Source organism: Sinocyclocheilus rhinocerous, unplaced genomic scaffold, assembly GCF_001515625.1.
Source record: "Sinocyclocheilus rhinocerous isolate Xijiao unplaced genomic scaffold, SAMN03320098_v1.1 scaffold1195, whole genome shotgun sequence".
NCBI lineage: Eukaryota > Metazoa > Chordata > Actinopteri > Cypriniformes > Cyprinidae > Sinocyclocheilus > Sinocyclocheilus rhinocerous.
This window is the reverse complement of record NW_015644626.1, coordinates 25,444-45,603: the sequence shown is the minus strand read 5'-3', so window position 1 is coordinate 45,603 and position 20,160 is coordinate 25,444. Positions and strand designations below refer to the sequence as shown.

At 35.1% G+C, this 20,160-nt stretch overlaps 3 protein-coding genes and 1 long non-coding RNA gene across 7 annotated transcripts in view; 1 reads left to right on the top strand and 3 right to left on the bottom strand.

The window, feature by feature from the left end:
• The window catches only part of LOC107758558 (protein ELYS-like), a 7,442-nt gene extending 1,519 nt beyond the window's left edge, over window positions 1-5,923 (bottom strand). For 2 of the 4 annotated variants that reach the window (XR_001642039.1, XM_016576324.1), the window contains exons 1-6: window positions 5,828-5,923; window positions 5,472-5,585; window positions 5,281-5,370; window positions 5,053-5,189; window positions 766-909; window positions 529-675 (exon numbers count right to left, since the gene is read on the bottom strand). Coding sequence is in view for 1 of the 4 variants with exons in the window: in XM_016576324.1 (XP_016431810.1) it covers window positions 529-675; window positions 766-909; window positions 5,053-5,189; window positions 5,281-5,370; window positions 5,472-5,585; window positions 5,828-5,846 (651 nt within the window). In the remaining 3 variants the exon portion in view is untranslated. The remainder of the gene's footprint in view (window positions 1-528; window positions 676-765; window positions 910-5,052; window positions 5,190-5,280; window positions 5,371-5,471; window positions 5,586-5,827) is intronic. The other 2 variants (XR_001642040.1, XR_001642041.1) reach the window with 2 other exon arrangements.
• Window positions 2,626-3,322, bottom strand: LOC107758560 (uncharacterized). Its single transcript, XR_001642042.1, has 3 exons — window positions 3,243-3,322; window positions 2,831-2,851; window positions 2,626-2,698 (listed from the first exon to the last, which is right to left on the bottom strand). It is a non-coding gene; the product is annotated as an uncharacterized LOC107758560 (long non-coding RNA).
• Window positions 5,924-7,746: 1,823 nt separating the features above from the next.
• Window positions 7,747-11,997, top strand: prph2la (peripherin 2-like a). Its single transcript, XM_016576323.1, has 4 exons — window positions 7,747-8,538; window positions 8,716-8,962; window positions 11,314-11,621; window positions 11,664-11,997. The coding sequence occupies exons 1-3, from the start codon at window positions 7,958-7,960 to the stop codon at window positions 11,578-11,580; spliced, it is 1,095 nt and encodes a 364-aa protein (XP_016431809.1). The 5' UTR covers window positions 7,747-7,957; the 3' UTR covers window positions 11,581-11,621; window positions 11,664-11,997.
• A 2,610-nt stretch (window positions 11,998-14,607) lies between these two features.
• Window positions 14,608-20,160, bottom strand: part of LOC107758555 (E3 ubiquitin-protein ligase UBR1-like) — a 25,744-nt gene continuing 20,191 nt past the window's right edge. Inside the window, exons 28-32 of the mRNA XM_016576320.1 lie at window positions 19,754-19,810; window positions 19,580-19,657; window positions 19,304-19,474; window positions 18,408-18,509; window positions 14,608-15,317 (exon numbers count right to left, since the gene is read on the bottom strand). Coding sequence (XP_016431806.1) covers window positions 15,176-15,317; window positions 18,408-18,509; window positions 19,304-19,474; window positions 19,580-19,657; window positions 19,754-19,810 — 550 coding nt within the window. The 3' untranslated portion in view covers window positions 14,608-15,175. The remainder of the gene's footprint in view (window positions 15,318-18,407; window positions 18,510-19,303; window positions 19,475-19,579; window positions 19,658-19,753; window positions 19,811-20,160) is intronic.

The window sequence follows — 20,160 nt, the reverse complement described above, 5'->3', positions numbered from 1 at the left end:
CGTTCCACTTCGCTGCCCCACTGCGGGTATGGCAGTGGTTCCGTTTGTCCTGCTTGCACGGTATCTGGGTGCCTGACTAGAGCTACCCAGCCCGTCTCGCTGGTTTCTGCGGTCCATCAGCCTCTGCTATGCGATTCAGTTTGCCCGGCGTCCCCCCAAGTTCAGTGGCATCCGCTTCACAACAGTGAAGGCGGCCGATGGTCCTGTTGTGACCCTCGTTCCCTGAAGGAGGGAATGGAGACGTCACGTCCCGTCGCCACATCTCCTGTACCACCGCTGAGCGGCCGGGTCACCGGCTCGGCTCCTCAGCGAAAACCTGAATATGCGCTGCATCTGCTGCCTACTTATACTCACGCTGTGATCAGCGGCAGCTGGATGCAATAATCGCATGCCAATGTGCATTGGCTCGTTTAGTTTACACTCGAAGTAGATTGGTCTCTCTAAGCGAGATCCCAATTCGTTGGTCATCCGACGTGGCGTTTCCGTTCCCTTCTTCAGGGAACGAGGGTTACCATACGTAACCGAGACGTTCTCCATTGCTAGTGTGATGCTGTACAGATACTTCAGTGCTGCTCGATTCTCTCCTGTCTTCAATAACGTCTTCAGAACAGCACAGTGGTGCCATGACAGTGTTGGAGGACAAGCTCTTGGGCTCAATAAGACATTCATTGAGTCCTGGGAATAAAAATGTTCAGAGCTCAATTGGTTTCGACAAATGAAATAAGATGCCATACAATCTGTGTGATGATATTGAAAACAGCTCACTGTTACTAATCCGTGATCTAGAAGCCAGAATCCACAAATCTGTTGAGAAAATGCAGATGGGATACTGAAGACATGGCAGAATGACTGCAGGAGATCATCCTTACAGTGCAGGAAGTTAGACACATCCAGGACAAAGTACATTATCTGGAGAGGATTTGTTAAAGAGCGTTATCCTCCAACCACAAGAGAGCAACCAAAGCTAAGAATGTAAATTATTTGTAAATGATGTATATCATTATAGGACATATATTATATTATATAATATACATACATGTACATACACACACACACACACACTACCGTTCAAATTCAAATGTTTGGTGTCATTATGATTTTTCATGCTTTTGAAAGAAGTCTCAGTAAAACAGTATTATTTTTAAATATTAATACAGTTTAAGATAACTGTTTATCCGTAAAAAAATAATTAATTTGATTATTTTTTCTTTTTGGTAACATTATTATGGAAAAGGATTATATGGAAGCCCGTTTCCGCCACTGAATAAAAATAAATAAAGGTTATTGCCACTTTTTATCTCACAATTCTGATTTTTTTTTTCTCAGAATTGCGTGATATAAACTCACAATTGCGAGTTATAAAGCCAGAATTGCGAGATATAAAGCCACAATTGCGAGATAAAAACTCGCAATTCTGACTTTATAACATGCAATTTCGAGTTATAAAGTCAGAATTGCATGATATAAACTCGCAATTGCGAGAAAAAAAGTCAGAATTGCGAATCAATTGTGAGTTTATATCACGCAATTCTGAGAAAATTTATATCACGTAATTCTGAGAAAAAAGTCAGAATTGTGAGTTTTTATCACGCAATTCTGAGAAAAAAAAGTCAGAATTGTGAGTTTTTATCACGCAATTCTGTGAGAAAAAAGTCAGAATTGTGAGTTTTTATCACGCAATTCTGAGAAAAAAAAGTCAGAATTGTGAGTTTTTATCACGCAATTCTGTGAGAAAAAAGTCAGAATTGTGAGTTTTTATCACGCAATTCTGAGAAAAAAAAAGTCAGAATTGTGAGTTTTTATCACGCAATTCTGTGGAAAAAAAAAGTCAGCAATAACCTTTTTTTTTATTTATTCAGTGGCGGAAACGGGCTTCCATAGTATGAGGACCAAGCAATGATATAAAAAAAACTCTTTTCAAAAAAAGATTCTCGAGAGTCATTATAATGCGAGATTAAACTCGTTAAATTTCGAAAAAAAACAATCTCTAAATAAAATTTAGAGAATAAAATCATTATATTTCGAGAATAATGCTGTTGTGTTTCAAGAAAAAAACTTGTTACATTTAGAGTAAAAAAGTCTATATAAAATGTTTAGAATAAACATTATATTACAAGAAAAAAAGTTGTTGTGTTTCGAGAAAAAAACATTCAATTTTGAGTAAAAAAATCTAAATAAAATGTTGAGGAAAAACTAATATTTTGACAATAAACTCAGTATGTTTCGAGAAAAAAAACTCATTAGTTTTCGAGAAAAAAAGTAAAGATAAAATGCTGAGAATAAACATCTGAGAAATAAACTAAATATTAAAATAGAAATAAGCAGGATACAATGGCTTGGACAGACAGGATGTCAATATTAGGCAGCAGCACTAGCTTTAGCAAATCTTCTAGAGATGGTGGTGGGAATGTCTGATAGGCACAATCTTCTGAAACCCATATAGGTCCATGGTGTTTGTCCATATGAGCTACCATACCCTGAATAAGGGAGCTCCACCGGTACTTTTCCTCAGCATAATCACTGATGAGAGAACATTGGTTATTAATATTTCAAATGATTATTAAATATTAATAAAAAATACATATTACTGTCAGCTAGAGTGGAAAATGTGGTGGTTACCTCAACTCCAGACATGTTCTCCTGTGTTTCTGGTCCACCTCACGCCACATCTGAGATATCCTCTTCATCTCATGGGCTTCTGAAAAAAATCAATATGAGGACATAATTAATTACAGTTTACTTTGTATTTGATTTTAGCATTCACAAGTGAAATTATCAATGGCTTTCTTCTTTTTCCATTTTAATAAATCATAAGACAACATCAACTCACCGGGGTATTTGGGCAGAAGTCCTGTGATGCTTCACCACTGCACCAGGCGGCCCAGCAGGATGTGTCTTGTTTCCAACAACCTCATATATATGAAGCCCTGCTTCCTAGTGTGCACACCACATGGGACTCCCATGAACAGAGATTGAAAAACATACAAACAATTTATTAGAGCAATTCATATTCCAACATTTTTTTTTTCAACATGCTGTTCCTCATTGTTAAGGAACGGTTGCAATCACTACAAATATTTCTTCACATTTGTTTGTGGTCCAGTGTACCAAACCACAAGTGCAATCAATCAATCAATCAATCAATCAATCAATCTGTAGTACACAGACTTACAGTTACTATAGGTCCATTTATATTTGGATTATTTTCATAATTTTGGCTCCGTGTGCCACCAGAACAGGACCTGTGATGCTTCACCACTGCACCAGGCGGCCCAGCAGGATGTGTCTTGTTTCCAACAACCTCATATATATGAAGCCCTGCTTCCTAGTGTGCACACCACATGGGACTCCCATGAACAGAGATTGAAAAACATACAAACAATTAGTTAGAGCAATTCATATTCCAACATTTTTTTTTTCAACATGCTGTTCCTTATTGTTAAGGAACGGTTGCAATCACTACAAATATTTCTTCACATTTGTTTGTGGTCCAGTGTACCAAACCACAAGTGCAATCAATCAATCAATCAATCAATCAATCAATCAATCTGTAGTACACAGACTTGCAGTTACTATAGGTCCATTTATATTTGGATTATTTTCATAATTTCGGCTCCGTGTGCCACCAGAACAGGATTAAAAATAAAACAATCAAGATGAAATTGAATTGCAGACTTTAAGCTTTAATTCAAGGGGTTGAACAAAAATATAACATAAAATGCTTACGAATTACAACCATTTTATACACAGTCCCCCCATTTTCAGGGGCTCAAATGTAATTGGACAAATAAATATAATCATAAATAAAATGAACTCATGGACATCACCAGAGCCTGGGTTTCCTCCTTTGTGATGCTTTTCCAGGCCTTTACTGCAGCTGACTTCAGTTGTTGTTTGTTTGTAGGTCTTTCTGCCTTTAGTTTTGTCTTCAGTAAGTGAAAAGCATGCTCAATCGGGTTGAGATCCTTTGACCGCATGATGTGGGTTCACAGCAACAGCTTCCAAATGTAAATGGCACACTTAGAATCAACTCCAGAACTTTTACCTGCTTAATTGATGTAGAAATAACGAAAGAATAGCCAATGAAACTGATTTTGAGTCAATTGTCCAATTACTTACGGTCCCTTGAAAAAGGGGGAGGTACATATTAAAGAGCTGTAAGTCCTTAACCTTTCCTCCAATTTTGATGAGAATTAAAGCTCAGAGTGTGCACTTTAAGCCCATATTCATTATGTAACTGTAACTTGAAAATGTTTTGGTCAGCAGCTAAAATAATAAAACTTGTGTCCAAATATATATAGACCTAACTGCATTATTACACATTACATTTATCATTACATATACTAAATTGAATTAACAGTACAGTTGTTTTCAAAAAATACCAAACCATTTTCCATAAAATGTCTCCACACTTGTGTTTATTTGTCCATCATTTATTTGTAAAATTAGTATTATATATTCTGTGTATTATTATGCAGACATTCTAAAACTGACTAATTTTATAGGCAGTCTGAATTAAATTCACTGTTAAAAAGCTAATATAGTTGTAAATGTATATTTAGTTTATATTTTGCATTTTAAATAAATAAACATTGTGCATATACGTGAAAAGTAGAGAGCCCCTTAAAGAAAAAGATATTTCAGTGTTTTTGCACTCTCTAGCAAAATTTTTGCCTTCCCCTGAGAAACTTTGTGTTCACTCATATAATGTTTGTGATGGAAATAATATGATGTGGGAGGAAAAGCTACTGTATATTTAGTGAATGCAAAGTTTCTCTGGGGAACGCAATAGTTTTACAAGTAAACGCAAAGTTTTCCAGGGAAACAATGCTTTTGCAAGAGAATGTAAATGTTTTCCGTTTTTAGGAGAACACAGTATGTTTGCCAGAGAACTCAAAAGTTTTGTGAACAAATGCAAATACATAAATTTTTGTATTAAATCAAAATTTAATTTTGATTTACCCCCCATCATTATATGTTTTCCATCACTATGTCCTTTTAGGGGCTCCTTAGAAAAGAGACTGCAAATATGACAATAGTCTGCAAACTGACCATGTTTAGAATGCAGACCGTCACTGTGTTTCGGTGGACCAGAGAAAGCAGGTTCTTCAGCTTGAGGAGCAGCTTATGGACCAGAGCAACAGTGTTTTCATCCAAACACATCCACAAGCCTTTATATCGACCGAAACCTACAATCATATAAGAACCAGATGAACTTTATCTGAATACCCCAAACAAAAACGGTAAACCTCAATGTTTAATAAGATTTCACCTACTCACAGAACATTAACAGCTCCTTCTTGGCCAGTTCTGCTGATCTCTGAAGCCAGCAGTTAAAACTGGCCGCACGTTCACTCGCATCCCCTTCACCTATAGAGAAACAGCACATCAATCAATTTATGTGTCACATCATTGTAATCTATATTGGACTGAGATATGCTCAGGTACAATACAAGGCATTGAAGTCTTACCTTCATTATAGAGGCCTCGTATGCAGCCAATAAGGCCTTTGATATTGTTGTCTGTTAAAGCTTTATTCCACGAGACTTCTGTGTTTAGCATCATCCATATATTCCATAAAGAACCTTTCAAGAAACCTTAAAGACATCAACTACCACAGAAATCTTAGCCTTACAAATAAGGCCTTGGTTGAAACATATTCAACTGAGAAAATAAAAACAATCATTTGTGGTGTTTTAACTTGTGAATATGTATTTAAATGTAAAATTAAATGTTAAATAGTCATCTTGTAACAGTCATTCATCTGTACAGTAAGTTGTCCATGCTTTGGTCAATACTCATAAACATTGTGGTAATCATTACTCACCAGACAAAGCCCCTTTCATCCAGTAGTGGTCCTATATGGGCACCCTGCATTCAGATCTGCTGACTAGTTTGTATGCTCTTTCCCTTGACTCAATCCCCTTTAGGCCTGAATAATCCTTTGGATTTCACTGGCTGTCAGTACATGTGGTATTACATGAAATATGCATATTAAAACAGGAGTCATTCATATAAAGAATGCCCATGGTATACAAGACAGCAAACAGCCTTAGAGTCAGGAGACTGTTTACTTATAAATGGGAATTTTATTTGATAAAAAAGATATTTTAGTCCCAAAAATACTTTTTTTTGTTTTTTGTTTTTTCTTGTCTTTGTTTTTTGTTTTGTTTTATCTTGCTTTGCTTTGTTCTGCTTTGCCTTTGCTTTTGTTTTGTTTTGCTTTGTTCTGTTTTGTCATTGTTTTTTTGTTTGATTATTGGGTTTTATTTGTTTATTTTACATACTTGTTAAATGTTTCGTTTTTTTAATTATTATTTATTCATTTGTTTGATTTATTTCCCAATATTTTTATTTAATTTTAGAAGACAAAATAGGAGTCTTGTGCAAACTGTGTGAGGCATTAGATTGTGTTTGATGTAGGTCACATGGTTTTGGCACACATAAATATTACCTCTGTTTTGGTAGAAGGGGCAAATTTAATCCCAATGTTATTTATTGATTGACTGACTGATTGATTGATTGATTGATTGATTGATTGATTGATTGATTGATTGATTGATTGATTGATTGATTGATTGATTGATTGATTGATTGATTGATTGATTGATTGATTGATTGATTGATTTAAAATGAGGTCTCTTATTTTAAAAGAAATTACTAAGTAAAGTATATTATGTAACTAAGCTACTAAGTAAAATATTTAATATTTGTATTTAAATAGGATATGTAAAATATAAATTACATTACATTTACATTTAGACATTTAGCAGTCGCTTTTATCCAAAGCGACTTACAAATGAGGACAATGGAAGCAATGAAGAGAGTGCAAGTCTAAAAGGGGCAAGTTTTTTTTTTAAAGAATAGATTTAGAATAGAGAGTGAATAATGATACAACAATTAAACTATGTGACTCTTAGTAGCTCTCTCCCCCCCTTCATTCTCTGTCTAACACACACACACACACACACACACACACACACATCCCAGTCAGTGAGATTTGTGCTGGTGGCAGAAGGTACTCTTCCAAATCCAACCGGTCTGCTTACTGATTAGAAGGAATTATGAGAGAGGTCACAGCTGAGTCTGCGGCAGACACTAACACACATACACATATCAGTTTTCATCAGCAAACAATGCATTCAGGTTGTTTCACAAAAACTGAAGGCATCTGATGGAGAGAAAGAGAAAAATCACTTGGAATAGGGCGGGATGCTATTGAGTGATGGATAGGCATGGATGGGTGAGTAATAAGCTGTTTATTACTACCCTTATGCTGGGATCATCTCAATCACCACGCCTGGTTAAGGACAAGCCCTGTGCCTGTCTGTTCAGGTGAACTTATTTAGATTCGTCAGCTATTTTGAGCTTTCCACACTCAGAACAGGAGTATTATTAGCTTTTTTGAAACATTAAATGGCTAAAAATATTTGCATGATAAAAAAGGTAAAACGCTAACAATGTAGCATACTGAAAGATCTAAATTAACTGGATTCATTTCTTTTAATATGACTGAGTATGTATCCTTCTATTTTTATCAGACTCATATTTATGCAATCATGTTCTTCTCAATAGCCACCCATTGTCCAAATATATATAAGTACTTTTTCCTCTCTTTTTGCCTTTTAGGTGTACATTTGCAAAAATGGAAATAATTTCAGTTTTACTGTGTTTGTAAAGGACCTCAAATGGCATCTCCAAACAGTTTGACAGAGCCAAAATGATTTAGATTTGCCCGAGATAGTGTTTCAAGGTCTTTCCAATGATTGACACTCACTAAGTTAGCTTAAGAAGCTAATTGCTAAGAAGCATTAGTCCATTCATGTCATCTTCCGTAGGAACCTTGAACACCTCATTGACTTACATCTAAAACTAATTTAGTTGATTTGTGTACTAGGAACTCCAGTAGACTTCCACAAGATCAATTAAATCAAAGGTTCTCTGAAATATTGGTAAGATGGCTGTGCTGCCAATAAAATTGACCAAAACCAATAGAGACAAACTGGCCCAGGTTTTGTGGGTACTAAACTGGATATCCGTTGTAACAGGTATCATCCTCTTTAGCTTGGGCATCTTTCTAAAAGTTGAAATTAACAAGCGGCAGGATCTAATGGCTGAGAGTCAGCTCCAATCCGTGCCAAACATGCTAATTGCCGTGGGACTTATAGCCTGCGTGATTAACTTTTTGGGAGGAAAGATCTGCTATGACTGTGTGGACACCAACAAATTCCTACGCTGGAAGTTGGTGATGCTCCCATACATCATTTGCACGTTTTTCTTCACTCTGAGCGTGCTCGTGGGCGCCTTGATGTGCTACAGCATGCACGGACAGCTGGAGGAAGCACTAACATTGGGGCTACGGGACGCTATGCGTTACTATAAGGACACAGACACACCAGGCCGCTGCTTCTTGAAGCGTACAGTGGACCAGCTGCAGATCCAGTTCCAATGCTGTGGGAACAAGGGCTACAGAGATTGGTTCCAGATCCAGTGGGTCAGCAACCGATATTTGGATATGTCCCAACGGGAAGTGGTAGAGTAAGTTGGGTTTGGAAAAATAGTTATTTAAATAGTTAATATTATTTAAATTGTTAATAGCTATTAAAATATTAAGAGGAGTCCTAATATATATATATACAGTTATAACATGACCAATAGTTGCATTAATAATAATGAAATTCACAAAATTTTACAAATGCAATTTTTTCTTACTAGTCGTCTGCGAAGCAACGTTGAGGGAAAATACCTAATGGACGGAGTTCCCTTCAGCTGCTGCAATGTCAACTCTCCTCGGCCATGCATTCAGTACCAAATCACCAATAACTCCGCCTACTTTAATTACGACTACCAGACAGAGGAGCTCAACCTGTGGATGAGAGGATGTCGTCAGGCTCTGCTAGATTATTACACCAACATCATGCATTCTGTCGGCCTCACGGTTCTGATCATCTGGCTCTTTGAGGTTGGTTGTGTCTATTGCTTTGGCAATAGGGAAGTACTGAATATGTATTCAATACTATTTAGTACTCTCATATTCGGTCGTCATTTTAGTAATTCCATTTCTTTACCTAGCAATACATTTTTTTAATGGGTACTCTATTCATTGCCATTTTAGAGAACCTATAAATTTGATGAATGCTATATGATGTCTTAAACATGCAAATATGACCATGGATTTCTTAAATTAAATTATATATTATGTATAATGGTAAATTAGTTCCTTAACTGCTCAGCATACTAGCATACTTCCTGCCTCGAATATGCAAATATGAAATACATTTACATTTAGTCATTTAACAGACGCTTTTATCCAAAGCGACTTACAAATGAGGTATACATTTTTTATATATTTTAATATATACCCATAAAAAGATCAATACAGCAGGCAGTAATGCTAACACACTGCAACAGAATGAGTGTACCGATACAATTAAGGTGCAATATGTCTGCAAAGCTTTGTGGGCATCAAGCATTGCTCCCAAATAAGTTATTTGAAAAACCAAGCAGCTTTCTGTTGAAATCTGTTTGCGAAATCTTTCACCCACTTGATGTCCTGTTTAGGTAGATTCCAACTGAAATGACTAGACTTCACCTGAAAAATTTAGTTGAACAATGACTGTGCCTTTACAAAAATCTGGATTGTTCATGACATCAGTCCTTAATTAATCAAATTTGATTGGCTTAGCTGTGTTCCACAAATGCTGACAGTTGAAAAGCACTGGTAGGTGGATAGAAGTGGCCCTCTTTATGAGTAAGCCATTGAATTATTCACTCAAATGATTTGAAGGTGCAGGGTTCTTTCTAATTGGCTTCGTTTGGAACTATATTCAACTACTTCTACTTTCTACTACTTCTTTTTTTTATACAGTAATTGCATTCATGCCATGGCGGAATGCTTCCAAATTGCAAAAAGCATTTACGTCTTAAAGGCCAATTCACACTGCACTGACCGACGCAGACAAACAGCAACAGACACACATTTTTGCTAATTAATGTGTTACACCTGTCAGCATCTCTTGGCATTGGTCAGTGATTTTTCGCCAATTAAAAATGTTGAATTAATGTTTGTCGGGTCTTGGAGCACCTGAGTCACATACTATATTCGGTCAGCTGTTGCCGTTGGTCTATGTCTGTTGGTGTGGTGTGAATTGACCAATAGAACTTGTAAACTCAGTTCCAACCTGTGTAAAGATTTAAAATGACAGTGGCTTCAGCGATAAATTGTAGTTAAGCAGTTACTTTGGAATATTTAAGTTTAATAATTCCTATAATTGGCTACTGTTAATGTCTTAATAATAATCGCTGAAAATAAACTAAAGACATAAAATGTATATTAATTACGGAAATTACACAAATTAATTTTGCTGTTAATAGCCTTGCCATTGAAACACAGTTCAAGAACATCAACAACTCCAAGTAGAATGAATATAGAATGGTCGGTTTGTTTAAATATAGAGTTCTGGCATGAAACTCTAGATGGTGCAGTCCGATAGGTCTATCTAAATCTGACCTAATGACATCATTATCACATGGCACAGCTGATTGGTTCTCTCCTGTATCGGTAGCCAATGAGCTCGCTGCTCAACTTTCAAATATATGACTAGTGCTTGCGGTAGCAGTTGCAGCTTGCTTCAGAAACCCTCCACCTTCCCCAGCTCCACCTGTATAGATCTGCTACGAGGTAATTCATGTATGCTATATGGGGGTTATTTCATGTATGTTATATTTGCAGCAGCAATATTCTTACAAGCTCACAGCAGCATGTTGTGGATGTATTGGCAGTAGCAAGAGCAAAGCTCGGTACTTGCTCTGCTGCAGCAGCAACAGCGTAGCAGATCTATTCCGGCAAGACCAAATACATTAACATTGTCATGTACATTACAAATCCCTCTGAGAGTTGTCATGACAGAAATATGTATCAGAACCATTTACAGTTGCTTGACAATGTTTAAAGACTTGCTACAATTTGCATTTTTTGTTCTTTTGCTGGCAGAGAAAAAAATATACTGACCCAATTTTGTCTGAAACATTGTTTTAACAATTGTACTATGAAACTCTACACTAATGAAAAGCAAGGGGCAACTCACTATCTTTATAAAAATGTGCTCTGGTTGCGTGACCTAATCCGATTGTACATTCACTTTATAATCTGCTCTATGCACCAGTCACTCCAATCCCTCAGCGTCCTAAGTAAAGCACATGACTGCTTTACAAAGGATGACGTGAAGCTTCAGTAAGAATTGTCTGGACCAAATTTGTTTGCTATCGGTGAAAACTACCTCATGAATAAAGCATCATTTTCTTCTCTGACAGCTCTCTGTGTTAACGGGGGTCCGTTACCTCCAAACGTCTCTGGAAAACGTGCTGCGGCAGGGGGACCCTGAGTCTGAGTCAGACGGGTGGCTCCTGGAGAACAGCTTTGTGGAGACGGCTCGCTCTAATTTCAACATCATCAAACACCTGGGCAAGTTCAATCAGATCAACATATCAAGCAATGGAGATCCAAACATTGACAAACCACCGACAGCACACTATGGTCCAGACAATGTGCCTCCAAAGCCTCTTCCAATGGCCAGTTAGGTCTTCAGAATGCACATTTTGGCCAGAAACATTACATAAGCCACAGAGGACTGGACTCTGATGCTGTATGACTAAAAATGATGAAAACGGTTCAGTAAAAATTGAGATGGCATTGTAAAGCAAGAACATAGTGATATTACAACACACAACATACTTGAGGTCTGTTGTAAATTAACATGTAAGAACTTAACCAAGTAGCCTACTGTTTTAACACACAAGGCAAAGCATCATGGGGCCTTCATAGTTTTAAAATGTATAAATTGCCTCTCATTAAGAATACAACCGTTAAATTCTTTTGTGTTTTAGAGATTCTTGTGTGGATTATGTGATTACTGGAGAGTAGGTCTGCTACCTATCACTGGATTTATTTAGAGCTTCACCGTTTACTGTAGGTTTTTCATTAGTAATTAAAGCAACTGTATGTGATTTTTTTTTTTAGTTCCCCGTTAAATTCTTTTGTGTTTTAGAGATTCTTGTGTGGATTATGTGATTACTGGAGAGTAGGTCTGCTACCTATCGCTGGATTTATTTAGAGCTTCACTGTTTACTGTAGGTTTTTCATTAGTAATTAAAGCAACTGTATGTGATTTTTTTTAAGTTCCAAAATCATTCTGATGTAGGCTGCACTGACTTCTAATAAGGCGAATAGCTTCTGTTTCTTTAATATATCCTCCAAAACGTCTCTTCTGACAGTGTGTACGTTTGCCGGGTACGAAATTCCGCTAAAAGGGATTTGCATTAAGGCGGCAAAAAAAAAAAAAAATGCACGTAAGTGCAGGTTTTCACTGTAGTTACGACAGTGATAGCCTATATTTACGACATCGAACTGTTGAGGGCTCCAAAATCGCAAAAATACACAAAACTACATACGGTAGTACATGCTCTCTCTCTCTTTCAATATTTCTATTTCCATGAAATCAAACTGTCAGCTTACCCATTACAAGCCACCAAAAATTCTTATTTTATGCCTTGGTCTCGTGCCTAAAGCCAGGTATTGTAATCACTGGTGAAAACATGATACCAACAGCCTCTAAAACATTTTCCAAAGATGTATATTTCATAAACATTTTTTTTTTTTTTTTTACAAAGCACACCCATGTCTAAAATATATCATGGATATGTAATGACAATAAATGCAACATGTAAATGTAATCAATACATTATTAAAGAGTTTTAAGTGTTGGTTTCAAGGGTACTGAAGTTCATTGAATCGCTTGCATTATTGAATTATATGCTCTCTCCTTTACTGTTAAAAACAACTGTTCCAAAGGGAGGTTTTTCACAGTGATTTTGCGTTCCTCAAATAACATTTCAGTGAAACGTTCTTGAAAGAACCGATTATTTCTTAGTGTGAAGAACATTTTAATAATCTAAAGAACATTTAAAGGACAATAAAGGACCATTGAAAGGTTCCTTGGATGTCAAAGGTTCTTTATGGAACCATATGCCAATAAAGAAACTTTATTTATTTATTGTTATAAGTAAAGCCAGATGAAAACCTATCCTAAAGGAACAAACTGATTTAAATTTCACACAATTGTTGTGGTAACACTGTATTTGAAGCATGTATGTATACAGAATGCAATGTAAAGGTACATCAGTGCCTTATTATACACGTGCATTATATGTAATGTATTATATTTATCAGTTGTAATACCTATTGGTTACAGCTTTAAAAAGTATAATGCATTATAGAAATGGGTGCTGATCAAGTGTTATATTGCATTATACAAAAGTTTACTAGTTAAAGTGTTTTTTTTAAAACAAAAAAAAACAACATAAGATATCATAAAAACAATTATATGAATACATATGTGAATATTCAGCGGTCATTACGCCGGTCTTCATTGTCACACGACCCACCTGAAATCATTCCAATATGCTGATCTGCATATTATCAATGTTGCACTGATGTCTATGAATTACACGGAAATCTCAAAACATACACACAAGAGAAGCATTTCTTGTTTGTGTTTTTAATATCTAACAGAAACACCCATCAATCATAGTTAGGAAATAATTTAAATAATTTCAACCTGAATAAATAATCAAGTACAGATAATTGATGAATACAGAGATTTAACAGGATGACAGAATGTGAGGTGAAAGAGATCCATCAGAATAGTGATGTCACTCAGTAGTTTATTTCAGTTAAGTGCAAATTAAAAGCTCTTACATCTTGAACCAGATCATGAGTGGGAAAAAAAATTCAAAATCTGGACTTTGACTGACGCTCAGGTAAAGCACTTGTGTTTGATTTAGTATATATTGACAAGTGGAATATACTTGAATTTACATTGTTGCATGTGATTATGTGAATGATATTTTGTTTCTTAATTTAAATCACAGCTGCGTTCTTATAGTAAAATAGCATCATCTAATTATACATTATTGTTTATTTACATGTTCATGTGACATCCATAGCATGAGTGAATCTCATGAAACCTGTCAATCAAAAGAAATATGAAAATTAGCTTGAATTAAATGATCCCTATTATTAGAAATATTAACATCATTTGCATCAATATTATTTTCCTCCAAATTCATTACTGTAACAAATCTCATTGTCACTGTAAGAAAAAAATAATATGAATTTTATTTTTTTATGTTATGTTTGTTGTCTTTTTGGCTTTCATGCTGATTTAATTTTTAAAAGGATATAGTAATTTTACTGTAATAATAATAATGAGAATTTTAAAAGAAAACATAAAATGTTAAAGCAGCACTATGTAACTTTTGGCGCTCTAGCGGTTACTAAACAGAACTGCACACATCCCGCGGAAGAACATTCCAACCGGAGCTACTTCTCTAAGTTTATGTCTATGGCGATTCACGCAGATATGTGTTACTCCGCAGCGGTGACGACCGAACCAGGCTACAATAGTCCAAATATAAGTACTTATTATAAGTGTTACGTAGTGATTCGGAATAAGACAAAACACGCGGTTTGGAAGATGAATTCATGATGTACTCGCTCATTATATACATTTAGCAAATTCTGAACACAGAAAAAGTTACATAGTGCTGCTTTAATGAAAAACTGTATTTTTATGAAAAATATGACTTATTTTTTAGGCGTAGCATGTGAAGTAGCATAATTTGAAAAACAGCTTTTTACTCAGAAACACTGAATATACTTTATGTTGAGGGCAGCTTTACATAATAAAGTAGTACATAGATTATATTCACATGAATACATTTCTTACACAGATGAAAAAAAAGAGCAAAAAGGCTGTAGCAGGGTGAGAGGCCTAGCATTTCACATAGGTTAATGTGGTTTGTAGAGACACAAGCCCTGCAATAAATCTTTACACCCTGAAAACAAATGCAAAAACACCACAATGAGCAAAAAGAAAAAGCTGCAGTGCTAAAACGAGTGTAGATCTGCAACCCAAGCTAGATAAATAAAGAGCCCAGAGAACACATTCACTTCTTTAATATCTTCTATGGGTCTGTTTAGTGTGACTACCCATAATGCACTGGGCTGCTGGAAAACACGGACAGCAGTAGGTAGAGAAGTGAGGGAGTTTATTACTCCTTGCAGTCGGCGTGTCTTGCTACTCGCGTTGTGCACTTCCTCTGGCAGTCTCGGAGCTCAAAGCATCTGCCACTCAAAGGGGAACATGACATTGAGGAGCTCCAGACTGCGGGCGATTTCCTCCAGGACGCAGTGCTGCTGCCACATATGAAACAACTTGCGGTAGCGCTCTGGATACAAGTGCAGCGGGTTCCCACGTCTAGCAAAGCACAAACAAATACAGCTATAAAGAATAAACTGACAAAGCAGATGCTTGATGATGATACAGTGTTTACATCAGAATTACATTTTTAGCATTTTGATTATATTTAATATCTTTATGTTTTGGATGTGAATTATGATTCCCTCACCCACCCAATCAGAGGAACTGTAATTTTGACAAACCAGCCATTGTTGCAAATAGATTAAAACTGAATTAGTGTGGGGCAACGATTAATCGCATCCAAAATAAACGTTTTTGTTTACAGAATATGTGACCCTGGACCACAAAACCAGTCATAAGGGTCAATTTCTCGAAACTGAGATGTATATATCATCTGAAAGCTGAATAAATAAGCTTTCCATTGATGTATGGGGAACATGATCTTTAAATCATAACCATAAAAGAAAAATCGATAATTTTGACCCATACAATTTTTTTTGGCTATTGCTAAAAATATACCCAAGCGACTTAAGACTGGTTTTGTGGTCCAGGGTCACATATATGTGTGTGTACTGTGTACATTTATTATGTATATATAAATACACACACACACACACACACACGTACATATTTAAGAAAAATATGTTATGTTTATATATTAAATATATTTATATATAACATAAATTATATGAATATAAATATATACATGTAAATATGTTCATAATATATACTGTATGTGTGTGTCTTTATATATATACAAAATAAATATACACAGCACACACACATACATTATATAAAATAAAACTTTTATTTTGGATGTGATTAATTGTTGCCCAGCACTAAATTTAATACAAGAAAATTCAGTAATAAAAGTAAATTCAGTATAAAATCTATCATTGTTTCACACAGTGTTATTATAGTTACGTAAAACTAAACACAAAAACTGCTAAAAATGACTAAAGCACACAACAAAATGAATAAAACTTTAACTAAAATTAATATGAAAATATAAAATATAAAAAGAATAAATTCAGAATATGAACAAAACTTACAGTATCTCAATGACACTAAAATAACACTGGTTACCCACAGACTTCTCACTAAATCAAGACATAATTTTTTTTTAATCAACTAATAATACCATTTAAAAAGACTTTTCTTTTCCTTTTTTTATGGAAATGAATACTTAATCAGCAAGACCCATTAAACTGATCAAAAGTGACAGTAAAAGCCTTTATAATGAACATTCTATTCATCAAAGAATCCTGAAAAAAAAGTACGACAGTTTCTACAAAAATAATAAGCAGCACAACTGTTTCCAATGTTGATAATAATAAGAAATGTTGCTTGAATACCAAATCAGCATATCAGAATGATTTCTGAAGGATCATGTGACACTGAAGACCGGAGTAATGATGCTGAAAATTCAGCTTTGCATCACAAGAATAAATTACATTTTACAAAATATTGAAATATAAAATACTGGTTTTATTTGTAATAATAGTTTGAAATATTACTGTTTTTACTATATTTTGATTATATAAATGCAGCCTTGGTCAGCATAAGAGTCTTTAAAAAAAAACTCATTAACAGTAGTGTATATTTACTGTATATGCATTAATATAACAATATAGTAAAATTCACAATATTTAATTGCCAGTATTGGGGGTAACACATTACAAGTAACACAAGTAATCAGATTACTTTTTTTCCCTAAGTAATTAATGCATTACTTTTAAATTTACAACAAAATATCTGAATTACTTTTTCAAATAAGTAATGCAAGTTACTTTATTTTCCCATTTATTCACTTATTTTTAATAATTTTTTGGTGTGACAGGGCCTTTACAGCTGCCAAAAATAAAACCTCTGGGTTTTTTTGTTATTAAAACACAAATAAGCAAGCCCAGCAGGTGACAGAAAGTAACACAAAAGTAACAATGTATTACTTAGCATAAAAAGTAACACAATTAGTTACTGTTTCATGGAGTAAGGCAATATTGTAGTGCATTACTTTTATAAGTAACTAGGGCTGGGTAAAAAATATCGATATCTCGATAATAATCAATTCTCAGTTTTACGAAACGATATCGATTCTAAAATCCCAATAATCGATTAGTCTAGCCTGTTTTCAGTTAATAGACGGAACATTGAAGGGCACCTCCCATCCAATAAATCGCAATAAGCATTGTGCTTTGGTACTTTTAATATGAAACAAAGTCTCAAATTTCAAATTCTGTCCATTGTATTGCAGTATTCAAACAATAAATGCCGTTTTGGCGCTGTTTTGTGGAGTGATTGCTGTAGCGTGGCGCGCCTCAGTTCAATAAAAGCAGCAGCGCGAGGCGCACGTGAACTGATCATCTCCTCCACATTAATACCAGTTTCAGCACAAAATAAACATGACTAAACATCCGAAGGGAAGTTAAAAGAAAGAGTACAACTTTACAATCCATATCCTGTCTCATGTAATCTCTCAATCAGTGTTTCAGCCGCGCAAAGACGTCAATATAATGGCTTGTAAACAATGTCACGTAACGTCACATTTAACTTACCTCAGAAAAAACATATTCGGTGACCATAAAGTCATTAGTCAGCTAGAAAAATAAACTGTAGAGAGGAGCATTTTGCTAAATATATGCACCATATAATATATTCACTATAACTTTTACTGTTCTTCAAAGTTTAATTTATATATTTTTTTATTATAGCCACCATTTAAAAAAACGAATTGAAGTAGAAATATTATTATGTAATTGTAACTTTTATTATAAAAACTTCATTATGTAATTTAAGCAGTTGTATAGCCTAACAATTCAGTCAGTTTTAACCTTTAATACTATAGTAATGTAGTACCAACTGACTCTCATGTATATTTTACAGCATTAGTTAAGAGATTTTTTGTTCCTTGAGAAAATTTTGTATGTGTACCAGATACATATCCAAAATAATCAATATTGAATCGAATCGAATCGAATCGGGAATCAAATTGCAAGCTTGTGAATGAGAATCGAATCGAATTGTGAAATTTGTGTCAAAACCCAGCCCTATAAGTAACTTTTCCCAACACTGTTAAATGAATCCAAAATGTGTTCCAAACTCTATTGCAAGGAGCTGGTGTAAAAATTTTACAACAATGAACTTTACCCAAGCTGAGGGTCTGTTTCTCCATAGTCGTCAAGGTAAGGTGCTGGATAGGGACTGCCCCGTGTCTTACTGGCCATTAAGATGATCTCACACTCTCGAACCCTGTTCAGAAAGACACAAACAAGATTGTTATTATCAACAGTTAATTGTATTTCTTTATTTACATCAATTACATATTTATTTTGTAGAATAAGATACACACTGGCTGCGTCTGAAATGGCTTACTGAGTAAATACTTCATTTGAATAAGTAATTACGTCACCACCGCTAAAAAAGTATGTTCTATATTAGGGCTGTGCGATATTGAAGAAAAATGCGATATGCGATAACTCATTAAATAATGCGATATTCGATATGCGATACGATAATGCTTAAAGTGCCACATGCTCAGATGAAACAGTTTTACTCAGCTGTTACTCAGTCAGTTCTGTGAACTTCTATAACTATCTTGTGTCATATATATATGGTTATTTGTATGCATGTATGTTCCTGTAAAACCACAACAAATTCCTTGTGCTTGCGCACACTTAAGTGATTCTCTTTGAATTCAATATGCACTGATTCTTATTTAAGCTACAAAAGTTATTTAGGTAAGAGCAGTGAGTGATTTTCTCTTTGTCTTTTGTTCATGGCCCCAAATATTGCAAGCTGTAGCGATATGCATATTGCGATATGTACATTTGCGATATTTCGATATATTGCACAGCCCTATTCTATATAGTATAAATGCAATGTATGACGTTGTCATTGTCATGTGACCATACTGACCGCACTAGTAGGTGATCTGGCTACTTTTTGTCAACTGTTTTATGAATACTGTGAATTCGAACATACTAACATATATGTGATTTCAGATATATTCACAGAATAAATGTTTTCTCTTGTCTTCCTCTCACCTGAGAAACATTCCCACTCCAGCCCCACAGATTGCAGCGTGAGCCGTGCACGCGCCTACTTCCTCCCCGTTCAGCTGCTCCTGACAGCAGGGGCTCTGCGCACACAGCATGACCCCGCACAGAAGACACAGAGTCGGGTGCTTTCGCTCGTCATCTGATGAGTTTGGGCATCTATGGGCGAAGAGAGGAAGTCACAGGAAACATCCGATTAATCTGCACAAAATATTCAATTCACACAATGAACATTATAGGCAATCTTGTATTAACAGTACTTACTTAAAGTGACTAGCTTGATTGAGCAACACACTATAGTCCTCTGGAAGATCTATTAGCCTGTTTCTCTTATGAGGATACCTGAACAACAGGTGGGAAATTCCGTTAAATTATTGTTTTTAATAAAAAGGAAGTGAGTACACGATCAAACAGAGGAGAATTTAAGTGGCGTCTAACCTGATGATTTGCATTTCACCTTTGAGGGCTTTGGATATGGCTGTATTCTCACACCACCTGACACACAGAAACACAGCAATGCTTATAATCAAAGTGAATAGATACATAAATATACTATACAGAATTAGGAATTTAGAAATATACTGTCTTAAAGAAAACAATAAGCCACGGGAGGCCATACAATTCAGTGATTTGACCATGAGAAAGGGGAGTTTAGTATTATAAGACATAATAAATATATTAATATTAATGAAAATATATTTACATATTTAATACCAACAAATATCTTACTACTGATAATAAATAATTAAAATTATTAATAATTGTTAATTGACTAATATAAATAAAATTATAGCTGTTTTTTTTTTTTTTTTTAAAATCATCCTTCTACGTAAAATAAGCTATGG

Bases quoted from the DNA above. Each gene is read 5' to 3' on its own strand.
- prph2la (XM_016576323.1), top strand. From the start codon at position 7,958: ATGGCTGTGCTGCCAATAAAATTGACCAAAACCAATAGAGACAAACTG. The intron at 8,539-8,715 runs GTAAGTTGGGTT...TTTTCTTACTAG, and splicing joins TCCCAACGGGAAGTGGTAGA to TCGTCTGCGAAGCAACGTTG. The intron at 8,963-11,313 runs GTTGGTTGTGTC...CTTCTCTGACAG, and splicing joins TGATCATCTGGCTCTTTGAG to CTCTCTGTGTTAACGGGGGT.